This window comes from Haplochromis burtoni, unplaced genomic scaffold (assembly GCF_018398535.1).
Source record: "Haplochromis burtoni strain Fernald_Lab_line unplaced genomic scaffold, NCSU_Asbu1 Contig_181, whole genome shotgun sequence".
NCBI classification, from domain to species: Eukaryota; Metazoa; Chordata; class Actinopteri; order Cichliformes; family Cichlidae; genus Haplochromis; species Haplochromis burtoni.
In genome coordinates, this window is record NW_024582542.1 from 377,442 (window position 1) to 395,479 (window position 18,038).

The window sequence follows — 18,038 nt, forward strand, 5'->3', positions numbered from 1 at the left end:
AGCCAGCTCCGTTGGCTGTCAGATATCACATGTGCTCACTTTACAAGAGGAATGTGGGTCAGCTCATAATGCTGCTGCTGGACCCCCACTGATGTTTGTAATCTGCTCTTTGTTTGTGTGTGCAGACCACACAGATGTAAAGGCTGCCAGTGAACAATTTTAACTACCAAGTTGCACCACACGCTTGTGTTTATATAGAAACAAAGGCTTTCGGTTTGAACCCTGTGCCGTCTGTGGGCTGCAACGCCGCTGATGGACAGAGACCAGGTTTATCCAGTTCAGCCCTGCTTCATTCCAGCTGCTCAAAAACTCAATTAAAAGCAGCACATTTAACTCTTAGGCCAAAGATCACATTACATGTCTCACATTCTGAGCGCAGTGCTGATTCCTCAATTCTCTTCAGTGGAAAATGGCCTCAGACACACTCAAACCTTCAGCGCACGCAGCTATTTCTGTCGTAATGGGAAAATATTCCTCTGAGCCACAAGAAGAGAAATAACGTTGCAGAAGAAACTGTCTTTGGCTCCTTTAGACACGACAAAGCCAACAATATGGTTTGGATGGAAACACAGTGGAAACACCTGTCTAAACATCTGCATAAGTCACTTATTTATTTATTCAGCTTCCTGAAGTGTCCAGCTTGACAAAAAAGAAGCAAACCGTGTCTGCTGTGTGTTGTGGACACATTCTTCCTGATTTGATAAAATGGCTTTCTGGCTTTCGTCAAAGCAAAAAGATAAAACGTCTCTTTCGAAAGCTACAGACACATCAGTCATCTTCAGTTCCATTATTTGAAGTTCAAACTTACTTTTTATCTGCCTAAGGCTGTGCAAAAAGTCCAAAAGCCTGAGTGTGATCTCATAACAAAGTGGTTAGGCTGCATACCACATGTCAGCAGAGACTTTGTTGTTTGTTTTAAACTATTAAAGGTTTTAAATGCGACAAAATAAAAGGACTTTAAAGGTGGAAGTATTTGAAAGTAGCTTCATTAAGACTGTATTATTTAAACCATTGTTTAATCTATTAAATATCACAGCTGATGTTTAAGCTGGTGCTTTCATCCAGAACTTCAAAAATGTGCATTTATAGAGTAATAAACCAGAAAAACTGTTTAATTAGAACTTTTTAACCAATCAAAGAATATTTAATCTAAAACATTAGAGCTGGTTTATTGACTGAGAACTGGTATGAAAGCTGTTTTTGCCATAAAATTACTAAATGGATAAAGTGATTTAGACTTTCTGTCACGTATGATTTTATGTTTTCATGTGGTGGTCACATTGTGTCTTTTTGATAAAAAGGGATGAAATGTGACCTAAATTCACCTGCAGTTTGAAACTTTTGGAAACTTGTATGGCTCCGTGTCACCGGGCTCATTTAGTGCGGACAACAAAATAAATACAATTAAAAAACCTTTTAATTCAAAATGATAAAAAATTTTTTACTTGATTTACTTTAATTTTCTTTCCTTTCTTTTATTTTTAACCCACCACTACATTACTTTTATTCTTTTTAAAGTCTAAGAGGCAAAGAAATTACAAATTACCAGACACACGAATAATCATCTGTAGACCTGTTTCTTTTGTCCAACCGTGACACTTGTCATCTTTTCTGTGGCTTTTGTTTGTTCAGTTTAACTCTATGGCGGTAACGTGACGTTTTTCTGTATAAACCAAGTCTTCGGACATCTTCTGCCTTTGTCTGCATGTCTATGTTTGACTTTTCATCGTCAGTGGAAAACTTCTCATAAGTTTATACGTTTTGTGTGTTGACCTTGATGTGGTGACAAAAGATTCCTTTTTTATGATAGGGTGAACTGGAACGGCAGCTTTTACAAGCCAATCCCATCCTTGAATCTTTTGGGAATGCAAAGACTGTGAAGAACGACAACTCATCACGTTTTGTAAGTACAGAAAAATGATCAGCTAAACTGATTTTTTTCCGCCTCAGGACCACTTTTACTGATCCTGCGTTGGCACCTAGATGAGTTTTAGCAAATGTGTTTATGTCTTGTAACGGTAATTTACAAGACAAGGCCATTTATCTCGATACTGTTGCCTGCTAATCGTTTAGGAGACCTTTGTTATACCGGACCTGCTGGGACTTAAGGCAGCTTTTATTCAGTTATAGACAAAAAGGATCAGTTGTCTCATGTGTTTCTATAGCAAATTATTTTCTCAAATTGTTTTTTTTCCCCTATAATTAAAATATAATTATATATTATTAGAGAAATATCAGTGACGGCCTGCATTGCTTTCTACTGGATAAAATGTAATAATCAGCCTCTCAGTCTAAGCATTACTCATGCTTTTGAAGGATTCACGCTGAGTCCTGGTACATTATTCTGCTACCATCAGTGCAGATTCCCACAGCCTCACTGTGCGTTATAAAAGAGCCATTATGTAATCGATTGAATGCCGCTCGTGTTGTTTTGTGCACTTCCTGAAAGTTATCTTATGTTAATCTCGACAGGGGAAATTCATCCGGATCAACTTTGATGTCACTGGATACATCGTTGGGGCCAACATTGAAACCTGTATCCTGTTTTAAAACAGAAGTATTCATGTAATGGGGAATTTTAAATTCAGTTTTTTTGGAAGTAAGAATACTTTTGTTCTGTGATCTCAGTCTGGACCATAGAAAAAGAACTGTATAAAATGTTTAACTTTTTCATGTGCTATACATATTCATTTAGTTTAGCGTGTGTTTATTTATCTCAGCGACTCCTTTTGTCAACCTTGGACACCAGATAATCCCAAAGCCTGATATGTGGCATACTGACCCACCAAACAGATCTGGTTTTCTTGACTTTCTGTGCCAGACTTACTGGAAAAATCCAGAGCTATTCGTCAAGCCAAAGATGAGCGTACCTTCCACGTTTTTTATCAGCTGCTGGCTGGAGCCGGGGAGCACCTCAAATGTGAGCAGTCCGAGTTTCAATAACTCTAAACCGTGGCTTGTTTTTGGATTGTATTTTTGTGTAACGCAACCATAGTTTATGCTATTTTACAGTACATACAGCATTAAAATTAGACACCTTATTACGCCTTATTGTTCCTAATGTTATCAGTAGCTCTGTCATGGCCTAATTTTGTGTGAAGTCCATGTGAATCATTTTGGGGGTAAAATTTGTTTTGTTTTCCTGTCTTGTGACCACAGCGGACCTGCTTTTGGAAGGATTCAACAACTACCGCTTCCTGTCCAATGGTAACATCCCAATCCCAGGCCAGCAGGACAAAGACAACTTCCATGAGACCATGGAGGCCATGCACATCATGAGCTTTGGCCATGAGGAGATTCTGGGTATATTTTTAATAACCCAATAAAATAAACATGCATTAAAACTCTCACACTAGTTAGTTTGCCTTTGCTTGATTGGTAAAGCAATAATTTGGTTCAAGGTTTAAGTTACAGTGAAACAGCAGCTCTCTTCAGTTCTGCGACTTGAGGGTTCAGCAAATTAAAACAGTTAAAACCTGGGTTACTGCAGATTAAGCTGCACATGATTTTCCCCTCTCTTAGAAATAATCAGGAAAGAAAACCTAGAACCACTGGAAATGTTCATGTTTGCTAACATAATAAACATGTGGCTCCTTCTGTGGTATTGTACTTTTAGCTAATTTGGACAGCACAATAAATTGATGAAAGTAAGTTGCCTGGTATAACAGTGAAGTGTTGGATGTGTTCAGCCTGTATTCCACTGTTTAGAAATAACAGTCATTTTTCTGCTGTTTGGGTGTTATTCATTACTAGTTTTGTAAGTTATCTGAGTCTTCTTGCCCTTTTTTTTTTTTTAACTTTCTAAATATAGTTAATGAAGTAAAATGATGTCATACTCAAGTAATTTTGTTTTCTCTGGATTCTGATATTTGTAGCCATGTTGAAAGTGGTGTCCTCAGTCCTTCAGTTTGGCAACATCGTCTTTAAGAAGGAGAGGAACAGTGACCAAGCTTCTATGCCTGATAATACCGGTAAGTATCCCAGAATTGTGTACACACACACACACACACACACACACACACACACACACACACACACACACACACACACACACACACACACATCTGCTCTATAACCTCAGGGGTCAGGTCACCCTCCTCCTCCTGCTGCTTTTCCTCTTCTCATATATATTTCAGCTCTTCTCCTTCACTGTGCACCTCCCTCACGCTGTGCCCCTCATCCACAGCTCAGAGGGGCCTGTGATTTATGTCTGTTCGCTCCCTGCGCCTTGTCAGCTTGCCATTAAACCACATCATTGAGAGGATTTACTCCTGAAGGAAATGGGGCACAGCCTTCCAGTTCCTCCACATGTGGCACTGCATATTTGGCACTTAACAGAGCGATACGGGGGGAGAGGATGAGTCTGATGCCAACGATCCAGTTCAGTTAGATATTTCCAAATTCAACAGCAGAAATCAGGACTGAAGCAGATGTTTTTTTTGTTGTGTTTTTTTAAATAGTCAGTCTAGAACGGATTCTGCTTTTTCTACTTTTCCACAAGCTCCAGCCACATAAAATATAACACTGTTCCAGAAACATTTCTCATGAAAACTGTAGTAAATCTTAATATTAGTCATTAAAAGAAAACAGCAAAGCTCACCTATGTTTTTTCACAGATTATATATTCTGTTTATATATCAGTTAGATGATCTAATACTCAGACAGTGCTGCTAAAGTAGTTTTGGGGAAAAACCGTGTCTCATTCGAGTAACTCTTGAAAACCAAACTTTTTTTCCTCTACGCATTTAATAATTTCTGCTTCATGTTTGATTTCTATTAGGTACGAGCCACAGTTACACAAATTAAAATACTGTGGGAAATATAGGTTGTGTATGAAAGCCTTGCGTTGGGAATTGTGGCTGCCGACTTCATGAGAAAGAGAGCGGGGAGCATATTTGGGTGAATGGATGAATGAAGTACTCTGTTATGAACTAATGCTCTCAAGCTTGGTGAGCAAGTTGCATCCACTCAGGTGGTGCCTGCTAATTAGTAAGTAAGTAATTAGCAAATAACATAAAAAAGCAGTGCTACAGTGTCACATACTATTATAGATAGCCGCACAGCTAGCCAGATTACTTTTCATCTAATTCGAGAAAAAGGCTGTAAAAGTCAGTGACACCACAAACACACAGGTTCAGCTGGTGACACAGCTTAGCAGAGTCACTCACATTAGTCATGATCCTAATGACCTGAAACTTTTAGCCTTTAATACAGTTTCACCAGGTTATCTATAAAAACAATATCATTCATTAGCAACAGAGAACAAAACTGCAGTTTTCCTGAATCGCCCAAGTCCATCCACACAGATCAGATATCCTGTCGGTGAAAATGCTCGAATTTACAGCAGAAAGAAACACGTTTAGATGGCAAACAGTGTGAGTTGCACCTTTCTACTAAGTGTGTTTTCTACCATGATTCTGATTCACCCAATCACACGTTCATAAAGTGCTTTTTATCAATAGCCAAGCACTTTATTTAACATTCACACAGTTAAACTCCACTGACCTTCTGATTGGCAGATGACCCACTTTTAACACCTGAGCCACAGCAAAGAACCTAGAGCCTGATACTATAAATGGTTCCTACACATTAAGTAATTTCTGCTTTCTGTTTTATATCGTGGACTGTAGGTGCATGCAGGTTGAAATCCACTGTAGGACTGATTTTCTTCTGATGTAAGTGAAGTTGTTTTGCTCTCCAGCTGCTCAGAAGCTCTGCCATCTGCTGGGGATGAATGTAATGGAGTTTACCAGAGCCATCCTGACTCCCAGGATCAAAGTGGGGAGAGACTACGTCCAGAAAGCTCAGACTAAAGAGCAGGTCAGTTTGCTTTGTTTTGGGGGTTTTTCTATTGACTAATGTAATGTGTTTCCTCTTTTGTTCTTGAGATCTTTGGTAACAGATTAACTGTATATTGATTGTTTAACTAAAAAATGCATTTGTGTTTTTTCTGCTAGATAGCTGCATAATACAGCTGTCTTGTTAGATGAGTTAAGGGGGCATCCAGAGCTCATGCGGTTAAAATTCTGCTTCAGGTCGTGTGTACAAAGTGTTAGATGAACTGTACCTGGGCCTTTTCCAAATCATTGTTACAACAGCTTCCTCAGTCTGTGTGGGTCCTCGTCCTAACCCCTTGTAAAGCATAGTTTCCGGCTGCTTCTGCATACTAAACGTTGTAAAACTTGTAACTTATGTTCCTTATACGCAACCCCAGGGCTCTCTCGCTGTGAGGCATTGGTGAAAGCACTAAGTCAGGGAAGTCAAAATAATGAAAGCTTATAGTCAAAACAGTTTAAAAAAATAAAAGCATAAAGAATGTTATTTTGAACTTTTCTACATTCATTTGTTAAATGAAGCATTGGAAATTTAAAGTGCCGTAGTCCTGCAGACTGATACAGATCCAGCTGTCATCCGAGCATTTCGGATAAAAATTCTCAGAAAGAAAACGTGAGTGCAACTAGAAGTGTGTTTGTAGAATTCATTTAGTTTCAGCCCACACACACTTATGTCTTTTTTGTTGTTGTTGTTGTTCCCGTGCCACATTCAGCTCTTTTCTCTGTTCATTGTTTTGTCACGGTCTTCTTTTCTCACACTTTCTCTCTGCAGGCGGACTTTGCTGTCGAGGCCCTGGCTAAAGCTACGTATGAGCGTCTGTTCCGCTGGCTTGTCCATCGCATTAATAAAGCCCTGGACCGAACCAAACGGCAGGGTGCCTCCTTCATCGGTATCCTGGACATTGCTGGTTTTGAGATCTTCCAGGTCTGAATTTAAATCTTTTAGTTCTTTAATGACAAAGTTTATCTATTTATTTTTATTTGCCATGTGGTTAGTGGTTGTCAGGTTGTGTCATTGGTAATTATTTCCAGTGATGATGATGTTCTTGCTTGTGTCGATCTTCTTCTCGTTCAGCTGAACTCGTTTGAGCAGCTCTGCATCAACTACACCAACGAGAAGCTGCAGCAGCTCTTCAACCACACCATGTTCATCCTGGAGCAGGAGGAGTACCAGAGGGAGGGCATCGAGTGGAGCTTCATCGACTTCGGCCTCGACCTGCAGCCCTGCATCGACCTCATCGAGAGACCGGTCAGTTCCATTATTAGCTTTTGTCAATTAGATTCATTCTCCTTAGAACTGAAGTTGGAGAATGTTTTAACTTTAATCTTTCTTTACTTATTTACCAACTAAATTACAATAGTTAATATTTCCTTTTAGTCATGCACTGCTTCATTCTATTTAACAAATGTCCTTTTTATTCCTGTTAATGCCTAATAAAGAAATAAAGCTTGAAGTCTAAATCAGAAGAATAGTAGTCTTTTTTCTGGACAAAAAAAAAAAATATATATATATATTTTGGGGGGGTTGCTTTCGGGATTAAAGAGTTTTTTTTCTGCCACAAACCACAAATTTCAAAACATAACAAAAGCCAAAAATCACATCTTCTGACAGCATGGGGGAATAATTCACGTAGTTGTCCTGGTGTGATATCATGAAGATATCATGAAGAATATCACACCAGGAAAAAAATGGCTCAGAGTTCAAGCAGTGCGAGACACGTGTTTCTGTTAAAGGCAAATATGCCAGAGAAACTATTTTGAAAACGAAATGAGATCCGTTGTCTTTGTGTGTCGATGCTATATTCCTGTCCAGCCTCTCTGCAGTCTTAACGTCCTGTCCTGTGTTATGACTCCTCCAGGCGAACCCTCCAGGCGTGTTGGCTCTGCTGGATGAGGAGTGCTGGTTCCCTAAAGCCACAGACAAGACATTTGTAGACAAGCTGATCCAGGAGCAGGGCACGCACACCAAGTTTCAGAAGCCCCGGCAGCTCAAAGATAAGGCCGACTTCTGCATCATTCACTACGCCGGCAGGGTATGCTTGTGTTTTTTGTGGGGTTTTTGTGTTGTTTTTTTTTTATCTCTATAAAAATCAGCCGGTTCCTGTTGCTGCCTCCCTGACTGTTCAGGATGTTTGATGCTTGTTTTTAGGCCATGATAAGCTAGCTCTTTTAAAAAGAATCCCTCAGTTCAGCCACACAGGTGAGAAAGTAATCAGAGTGACAGTCACAGCTGCTACAGCTGATATCATCACACTTATGCTTCAGTTTACCATAATCCTCTTTTCTGAATCCCTCTTTCATCCCTGAAAAGTCGCTGACTGTCAGAGGTCACATAAAACGCTGACACATACTTCTCCTGTGGGGGGATTTCAGGGAAACACTGAAACAGCTTGATTTATATTTCATCGTGAGGGAGTGGGTTTGGATAGTCCGTGGTGTTCCGCAACAGAGCGCAGCATTTGTCTCGTAGGGAGACCCACAGAGTAGCACATCTGCTTATCATTGTGTGGACTGTGTTGTTTCACGCCTCAATATTTCAAAAACTGAAAGATTCCAGCTGTAGGAACGTCTGCCGTGGAGAAAAATCTGCAGCACGACGAAGCCAAACGCTGCAAATGTTGTTAACACAGGTGTGCACAGAGAAAAATGATCTCACTCAGAGCGGTGTGGAAATGTTTCTTGATTTTTACACTTCTACAATCAGAAAAGATGAAAAGTCTTGTATGTGTTTGGTTTTTAGGGAACATGTGATTCAAGCAGTGACAGATGATGCACAAACTATGAAATGGAGAATTTTTTGCTAACATCAGACATGATGTTAGGTTGTGTTGCTCTTTATTGAACAGCATCTTTGTTAGCTTCAAACTGCACAGATGGGAAATTAACATTTTTATAGTTTTTGCTTTCAAGCATGAAATATTCTGACTTACAGGTCTTTAAAAGTGAATGGATTCTAAATAAATGGGGAGTTTATTATACAAATAATGACCAGCAAACATTTTCACGTTGAATTACCATCTTGGCGTCTAGTCTGGGTTGTAATATATCTCCGAAATAAAAGTTGTGCCGACCTTGGAGACATAACAAAATAATAACATAACAACATAATACTGTTGCTTGTTGAGCGTCACTTGGATGTTCAAGTTGGATTTTCCAGCTACGAAAAAGCTTGTGTGGAAGAAAAACCTCTGTACCGAAGAATAGTAGTAGTTGTCTTTTATCGACTACAACAAAAAAACACAAAATATTCTCAAGAGAAGAGTAAGAAAGTTAAAGAAAATGTACCATGAAAGGTAAACTTGAACTGTTCACCTCTCGCTCTGGAGTCCAATTCTCATCCAACTGCGCTTAAATGATCCTGATACAGAATTTATAAAGCTGCAGGAGGTAGAGAGGCCTGTCCCATGAGGTCCGTGCTTCTCCAGTCTAAATGTTTGGGCAAGATACTATCACTGCGTGCATGAAAGCACCTACATAGCTCTTTAAGTTGGTAAAATAAAGCACTGTGAATGTGGCGTGTAAGTTTTTAGAATAAAAAACACCTTATAGGTCATAGTGACAGTTAAATTCACCATGAAGTTCACAATGATTGAGACAGAATTTACACATAGATATACGTTAATGGGCTTCCAAATGTTAAAAATGTAATAGATTACATTTTGGTTAAGCATATCATTTATGTATACCTGTCAGTGATGATCATTCAGAAATGATCAGATCTTTTCTGTTAGAAAGATACAAATAAATAAGATAAAGTTAACAAAATAAACTTTATTTATCCCAAAGGTGGGGAATTAGTGTCAGAGCAGCCAAATATTTTAAACTTTGAAATAAAGTCGTTTTTTTTAATTCTTCATTATAAATTTGTTTATTTTTGGGTGGCTTTTTGTTATTTTTCAATTATAATATAAAAAAGAAATGAAGCAGAATGTCAATAAAGCAAGACAAACAGACAGTATCAGAAAGATGGAACGATACTGTACGAATGAGCGCACTTACATAGACAATAGAAAAAAACTTAATTGAGTAACACCTAACAAATTTCCTGGATCTGTGACTCTGCACAGACACTCGATCAGTCCACGCTCACCTGTCTCATCCTTAATCAGCTCACTGAGCTCGTCCATATTGTGCAAACACCGGCCGTTCCCCGTGATAACCAGCTGTGAAACTCTGTCCCTTCCACCGTGGTTTCATTGGCATCAATATGTTTTGTAAAACAAAACAGCCATTTCACATCAGGATAAAGCTAGGAACATGAGAACATGAGAGCTTTTGCAGCAGGTCACCACTCATCATACGGCCTGGAAAAAGTGATATTTTTATTTTATTTTTTTTCTTTCTGTTTTTAATATGAATTCATGTTAAAAACCAAAATGTCTTATAGATAATAGTGCGTTTTTCTGAGCTATACCTCTATTTACTCTTACAGGTGGACTACAAGGCAGATGAGTGGCTAATGAAGAACATGGACCCTCTGAATGACAACGTGGCGACACTTCTCCATCAGTCAACTGACAAGTTTGTGGCTGAACTGTGGAAGGATGGTAACGTACCAGCTACTTATCTCTGAATGCTTAAGTCAGCTGTAACAACTACAACCAACTGGTTCTATTAATACTTCCTGTAGTTCATTATGTTTGTACCTGTTTGCTTTTCCACATCTACATGTCTGTCATGGAAGCCTACTAACAGCAGCAGCTGTCTGCCTCGTTTACCCTTTTCTAAGAGCGCCCCATCCTTGTCTCTCTCTCTCTGTGTTGTAGAGATTCAGACCATTCAAAGGGCCTCATTCTATGACAGTGTCACTAGTCTGGATGAGCCGGCAGGTGAATGACTGGGTCGTGCTGGGCCAGAATCATAGTTGAAAGTGACCCGTTGGTACATTTCCGCCCAGATCTGGCTCTGTGCTTCATGCTTCAGCCAATGCTGTCCGTCATAGCTGCAGTGGCTCCCATCTGCTTCCAGGCTGCATGGCTCCCTTGTCTCAGCCAAAAGCAGTAGTGCCCAGTTCCTAAATAAGCTAGAGTAGAATATAGTCATTGTCTCTCTTTAGTCGAACCAGTGTGCTTTAATTTGTTTCGGTGTGTTAGTGGGCTGACATGGGGTCTTGTGATCTTTGTATGTCCAGCTGCCCTGAAGCAAGCAACAGGAATCTAGTGCAGCTGTGTCTGAGTCTGATTGCTGTTTATTCTTCCCTTTGTCCCCCATCAGTGATGTGAAACATCCACGAGCAAATGAAGGATTTGAAACTCTACTGAAGAATATTTAATAACATTATTTCCCCGCCTTCCTCCTGTCCCTAGACACAGTGGCAGAGAATTAAAACCAGATGTGGAATTTTGCTTTGGCTCTGAGCTCACATATCACTGTGGAGGGTCCAGAAAGCAGGTCGTGTATCACCTCGGTTAAACTCAGGAGTCTGTGATTGTAATTATGATTTAACTGCGGGGGCATTAATAAATAGTGATGGGGGGAAAATATCAATCACAGCATATTGTATCCCTCCCTCTTGCAGTGTGATTATTAAAACTTACAGGCACTCTAAACTCGTTCACCCTCCAGCCTGACTTATTTACTGAATAAACTGAAATGACACATTACTGAATAATATTACTGAATAATAATGATAGACAAAGGTATCTGTATAGAATAATACTTGCTTTTTGTTACTTTTCCAGTTTTTAAGATATAAGTTATTATAAATGTGTTTCTTCTTGTTACATTTTGTAATGTAGTATGGTGAGCTACTTATGACACACCCCTTTTTATAAGTGACATATGGGTCAGTCCACTTGCTCCCACCCCCTGATAGACTTTTCCAGTACTGTACCAAACAAATCAGCTGACTCTAAGGAGGTCACCTGTTATATGAGATGACCCAGAGTCTGTGTTTAATCAGGTGTTAAGACTTACAGGTTTTAGGTTTTGTCAGTGAAGCTTGTGTAAAGTTGTCTGTTGGAATTACTGTTGATCACATCCTGAGGTCCATCGTAACAGGCAGAGGCAGGGATGTCTCACTGCTAACATGAGTCTGAGTCTGTTTAACAGTTGGTTTCAGGTTTAGTTCAAAGCAGTATTTCCTGTTATACTGGAGGTTTTTTAAGCACAGCAGGCCGTTAAATGATAATATACAAGAGGATAGTGATGATGAAGGGTTTAGTTTGTTTTTGTTTGTTTGTTTTGTTGAGGTCATTCAAAAGCAGAACGTGATGGTCAAAATACATCATGTTCGAGTTGTGGGTCTTAAATGAAGTTCAGACTCAGAATAACGTGTCATAAAGTTACCTCAGCTGCTCAAACCCACAAGCAAGTAGATCTCACAAGTACAGGTCGTCCCACTGCCGTGGCCCTAACCTCCGAAAAGTTATTGTTTTTTCTTCAAAACCTTGATTTTTTTTTTTCCACAATCAAAAGCGTTTCATCTTAAGAAAAAATCACTCAAAAGTGCTGATGTTTATACTTAGGTATGTTCCTTCACAAGAGCAACTCACACTGTAGTTTATTTTAAGAACGCATACACCATCCTGCTCTCAGAAATATCTGATAGAGCACCAAATCCACCACAAAATACACACAAAACTGAAAACTATATTAATCCAGCTGTTTTGGATCTAGCTGTTCCTTCTGTTTCCCACACATATATTTTACTGAGGCAGGCCACTCTAATATATTTTCCCATCCCACTATAAAAAGAGACAAATTTTAGCATTTTTTGTTTCTATTTTTTCATCATCTAAGAAAATAACAGCATCCATGATCAGTTTACTGACTGACAACCCCCTCGCTCTTATTTAGAAGGTTAAGTCACTGCTAACCAGCTACCCGTGGCGTTTCCCATCTCGTGTTTCCCATAACGACTCGCTTGTTGGCAAAGTTGTTGTTGTTTATGTTGTTGTTGGTGTCTTCAAAATCATTTGGCAAGAGGATCTCTTAAAGAGGCGGCTGATTATTACCGTTCAGTTATTTATTAATGTAACAGGTGTAGTTCTCTCTTATTTTGCTAGTCATGGTTAACCCTGAGTTAACACTGAGTGATGCTTTTTAAAAGAAGTTATCAAAAAGTATATGCACTGTTTGCTGTCTTATAGTTACGAAACTTTCTTATTATAACTTTAATGTTATTATCTTAGCAGTATGAAAGTGCAGTTGTTGTTTTTTTTATCAAAGGCACTGAAATATTGAAAAGCATGAATTTAGCCGCCATCGAACACCCACAGAAAGGTTCCTCTCACCACGGAGTCGTGTGTGTACAGTGTTTAAACTAAGAAACAGTTTGGCTAAATGTTTCATCTCCACCTGCAGAAACAAGCGATACTTTTAGACTCTTGACTGCTGCTTTGGTAGACTGCCTTCATTTGATAGTTTTCATTCATCTGCACTCGGTCATGTAGCCACATTATGCCACCGTGCTGCTACCACTTGTTCCTGCGGTGACCTTCTCAGAAATACACAGACTCACAATAATATGTTCCCGTCACCCCTCCAGTCGACCGCATCGTGGGCCTGGACCAGGTGGCAGGAATGAACGAGACGGCGTTTGGTGCCACCTACAAAACGAAAAAGGGCATGTTTCGTACGGTGGGACAGCTCTACAAAGAGTCACTCACTAAGCTTATGGCCACACTGAGGAACACCAACCCCAACTTTGTCCGCTGCATCATCCCCAACCACGAAAAAAGAGTAAATACTTTTACTATCTAACTTAAGTGGAAAGTCTGGGACTCCTTTAAAAAAATAAAATATGGTAAAGTTTCTGTTTCTGTATTTAAGAGTGTATCATTTCCTCCTTCAGGCTGGGAAACTTGAGCCTCACCTGGTTCTGGACCAGCTCAGGTGTAACGGAGTCTTGGAGGGGATTCGTATCTGCAGACAGGGCTTCCCCAACCGCATCGTCTTCCAGGAGTTTAGACAGCGGTGAGAAACATCACCACTTTTTTAACTCCCAAAAGGTTGATTCTGTTCATCTGGACGTAGCGTTTTCATTTGGAGAAACGTTTCATCACTCATCCAAGTGACTTTTTCAGCCTCAGCTAACTGCAGGTTTCCCCAGTCTGCACAATGACTGAAACTAGTCCACTGAATGAACAATGGGCTGTGAGGTCAGTTCCTTGATCATTATTATGCAAATTGTCATGAACATTGATCAACAACCAATGGCCCTGAGAACCATTCACAGAGAGGTGAAAAAATGCTACGTCCAGATGAACAGTATCAACCTTTTGTGATTTACTTACCTGGATGATTGAGCATCCAAGTAAATAAATTTTTAACTCTTTATTTTTTCTTTTCAAGAAGAAAACTCACTTATTCACACTTTGTTCTCTTTGCACACAGATATGAAATCCTTACACCCAACGCTATCCCCAAAGGTTTCATGGATGGGAAACAAGCCTGTGAGAGAATGGTAATGCTATCTTTCCTGATCCTGTGATGGTTGTTGGATATATACACCACTGCTGATAGGAGAATACTTCTGACACATCCAAAAACAAAGTGAAACAGACTTCAAGGCTCAATCCACACTGATTGAAGGAAACTTTACATTTAAACCATAAACAGAAGCAAAAACATTTACAGGTTTGAATATGCCCAGGACGAGCACTGATTGGACAGTCAACCTGGAGGGGCTGTCAAAATGTTAATTTGTCTTTTTAAATGTCTGTGAAGGTTCTCAGTCATCCAGGTCATCCAGTCAAAGCTCCTTTGACTGTCTTTTTAAATGTTTTCTAAACTTGACTAGACAAGAGTTCTCATTAATACAACAGCTTTAAGTCTTAAACAGAAGAAATCAGGCCACATACCTCAAACCAAGAGTGGAAATTCCCTCCACACCACATATGAATAGAGTTCCTGGGTCCAGAACGATTTCTGGATCTGAAAATTTGTGACATTTTCTTGGAAGCCATCAAACTACCAGTTTTCATTTTACCCCTCAGCCATAGAAGGCTGATGGGGTATTGGGTGACATGGACAGTTTGTGAATGCAATAACTCAAGAAGGACGTCATCTAGGATCTCCAACCTGATACCATATGTGCGTCTACCAAAATGCTGAGGGGTAGCACAGTATTTTGTTTATTTTTATATGCATTTGTGTAGATGTCGCCTGAAATGTCCAGCCTGACCTCATCTTGCAATGGTAAAGAATCCTTCCAAAAAATTCCTTCATCTAGATCTGGATTGACACTAAGAGTTAATCAGGCCTGACCTACGCTAAAAGTTTGTAACTTGAATAAATCTATTAATCTCTGTGGTAGAGGTTGTTTAAGCCCGTGCAGTTTATTCATCTACAACTTACTGTGTTCCTTTTATAGATCCAAGCCCTGGAGCTGGACCCCAACCTGTTCCGGATTGGTCAAAGTAAGATCTTCTTCAGAACTGGTGTTCTGGCTCATCTGGAGGAGGAGCGAGACCTAAAGATCACTGACATAATCATCTACTTCCAGTCCGTGTGCCGTGGATACTTAGCCCGCAAGTGAGTCTTTATATCGCTGTATGTGCTGCTACATATGGGTTATTCCCATATAATAGTTTACATCCTACAGTCTACAATACTCGGTAGTTTGCGCCCCCTTCCTTTCCTGTACTCTCTGGCTGACCTTCTTGTAGTATTGCTAGTAAGTCACCTGTCACATGCTTAATCAATCAGAGCCTCTAGCGGCTTCTTGTACCCCAGTGTATTAGTTTTTACGACTCCCTGGAGAGCCTATATTTTTGAGTTTCTGTGGTGAGAACAAATGTAAAGGTTTGAAACCCAGAGTGCACTTTGGGATGGAGATCCAGCTGCTCAAACCAGCCCCCGTGGTGGCCTGAGGCAACTGGTTCAGCAAGTGTAAATGTATCTGTGGTGTTTGTTTGCATGTTTATCTTAATGCTTCAAAATATTCTGCCATGTTTTATTAAGCCCGGGGTATTCAACATATTAAGAAAATCCAATAGAAGTGATGTGCAGGTCATCGTTTTTATTGCTGCGCAAAAGAAGAAGCATCACTATTATTATTCTGTTATCATTCATGTCTAAAATACAATGATGAAATGCGCAGCTGGAAAATGAGACCATTTTAATTAGGTAACTCTTGGTAATGGATCTGGAAAGCTTTTCCGCTTTAGGGAGCGTTAGAGCGAGTTTGAGCTCTGCGTCGATTTTACCTTTCCTGTTTGATTCACTCACTCTGGATGCGGACGACCTCTGCATCTGCCAAATGGTGATTGTTTGAAAAATGCTCCGAAATAAGGAAGGGAGAATGGAAGCTCACCGGGAATGGAAGAACTGGGAAAAAATCAAAAACTTCAAAGATCGGAAGATACAACATGAGAGGCACACACAGTGGCTGCAGTGGACACTGTTCACTGTTCTTAACATTTCGCTCTTCTCCGCGGCTGGCTGACGGCCCAACAACAGCACAAACAAGAGTGGCCCACAGGCCGGTTGTAACACATACTTTGTACACTCCCTCTCTGCAGATGGGACATCCCCGAAGTGCCAGTGGAGAGCAAACATGCCACCATTGCTGAAACATAAAATTCTGCTTTAGGCTGCAGGAGGCTCCAAAAACGCACCATGCACTGCTCAGCACAAAGTTGCACTCTTAACCACATACGTGCACTTACGGTCTTGTTTTTTTAACTGGAAAGGTGGTGATATGTCAGTGCACCCTAACATACAAATTATTATTTTAAAAAAGTGGTCAATTGATGTCGCTCGGCTATAGTGCAACAAAAACAAAAAAGCTCAGATATTGATCTCTCATTTTGTTCTCTTAGAGCCTTCGCTAAGAAGCAGCAGCAGCTGAGTGCCCTGAAGGTCCTGCAGAGGAACTGTGCTGCTTATTTGAAGCTGCGACACTGGCAGTGGTGGAGACTCTTCACCAAGGTGAGAACCACGACACCAACCTCTGACAGCAAAAGATGGCTCTTATATCGCTCGTATCAGCCCTCTAACTCTGCTAAAGCCCTAAGGCCCTACTTTTTCAGAAATCAGTGTTTAGATTTCTCTGGCAGAATTTCTTAATCCAAACAGTCTGTCAGTCTGTTTGATATAACTCGGCTTGGTCCTAATCATGTTAATCCATTAATTACATTAGAGGGAATAATTACATATGGCAGGAAAGTGCTGATAATAAGAAAAATGCTACTTGCTGTAGTAAAACTACTGGCTTTCTACCATTAACCGGCCAGTATGACCGTGAAAAAAAATTTGTATTCATTCTGTTTAGTATTTAAAATGTCTAATTTTGTTCCTCTCTCACTCAGGTGAAGCCGCTGCTGCAGGTCACCAGGCAGGAGGAGGAGCTACAAGCCAAAGACGAGGAGCTGGTAAAAGTGAAGGAGAGGCAACTTAAGGTGGAAAATGAGCTGGTGGAGATGGAGAGGAAACACCAGCAGGTAAAAATATCTCAACTTATAAGTAAATCTTTCTCCTGAATTATAATTTATTAAAATCTATTGATGACGGCTTCAGGGAAATTGCACGTTCATAGTTTTTGGAAGGACTTCTAGCCGTGAAGGTGGTACACATTTTCTGAACTGTTTCTTCTCTCCAGCTCCTCGAGGAGAAGAATATTTTAGCAGAGCAGCTCCACGCAGAGACGGAGCTGTTCGCCGAGGCTGAAGAGATGAGAGTTCGTCTCCTCTCCAGGAAGCAAGAGCTGGAGGAGATCCTTCACGACCTGGAGTCCAGGGTGGAGGAGGAGGAGGAGAGGAACCAGAGCCTGCAGAATGAGAAGAAGAAGATGCAGTCGCACATCCAGGTTTACGTCATCTCCTCTTTATAGTTTGAAACACAACCTTCTCTTATTTTTCTATTTGATGCTTCAACATCCAGCTAAGTGTTTACACTGTAACAATGACGGATGCTCATTAAGTTTCAAATACTGAAGTCGGCATACCCATCATCTGTTTGTGAAAGATGATTTTTTTCATTTGAATATTAAATGATCCTAAAGACACTTTTGTCTTTATTTTTTAACCTTTGATTGTTTTAAATGAGATATCTCTTTTGTTTGTGTTCTTCAGTTTGTATATTGGATGAAACCCAGAGAAGCTGATGAATCAGATTAACTCTAAAGTGACTTGAAGCATTAAAAATGAGGATGTTTTTTCCTATTTTGCTTCGAGAGCACTTGGTCATAAATATTGAATCTGTACAGACGTGGTTGTGATTTTGGGCTTTAAAGAAATGAGTGTGTTAAACTTTCATCTG

General features: G+C 40.0%; 1 protein-coding gene across 7 annotated transcripts in view; it reads left to right on the forward strand.

Annotated features, from left to right (window-relative positions):
- Nucleotides 1–18,038, forward strand: part of LOC102303576 (myosin-10) — a 67,475-nt gene that overhangs the window by 35,575 nt on the left and 13,862 nt on the right. For 4 of the 7 annotated variants that reach the window (XM_042225750.1, XM_042225752.1, XM_042225751.1 and 1 more), the window contains 18 exons: nucleotides 1,811–1,903; nucleotides 2,473–2,536; nucleotides 2,822–2,920; nucleotides 3,160–3,303; nucleotides 3,876–3,971; nucleotides 5,702–5,820; nucleotides 6,607–6,759; nucleotides 6,910–7,083; nucleotides 7,694–7,867; nucleotides 10,267–10,381; nucleotides 10,601–10,663; nucleotides 13,324–13,517; nucleotides 13,630–13,751; nucleotides 14,172–14,241; nucleotides 15,151–15,311; nucleotides 16,601–16,709; nucleotides 17,090–17,221; nucleotides 17,380–17,586. In XM_042225750.1, coding sequence (XP_042081684.1) covers nucleotides 1,811–1,903; nucleotides 2,473–2,536; nucleotides 2,822–2,920; nucleotides 3,160–3,303; nucleotides 3,876–3,971; nucleotides 5,702–5,820; nucleotides 6,607–6,759; nucleotides 6,910–7,083; nucleotides 7,694–7,867; nucleotides 10,267–10,381; nucleotides 10,601–10,663; nucleotides 13,324–13,517; nucleotides 13,630–13,751; nucleotides 14,172–14,241; nucleotides 15,151–15,311; nucleotides 16,601–16,709; nucleotides 17,090–17,221; nucleotides 17,380–17,586 — 2,289 coding nt within the window. The remainder of the gene's footprint in view (nucleotides 1–1,810; nucleotides 1,904–2,472; nucleotides 2,537–2,821; nucleotides 2,921–3,159; nucleotides 3,304–3,875; nucleotides 3,972–5,701; nucleotides 5,821–6,606; nucleotides 6,760–6,909; nucleotides 7,084–7,693; nucleotides 7,868–10,266; nucleotides 10,382–10,600; nucleotides 10,664–13,323; nucleotides 13,518–13,629; nucleotides 13,752–14,171; nucleotides 14,242–15,150; nucleotides 15,312–16,600; nucleotides 16,710–17,089; nucleotides 17,222–17,379; nucleotides 17,587–18,038) is intronic. The other 3 variants (XM_005934475.3, XM_005934476.3, XM_005934477.3) reach the window with 1 other exon arrangement.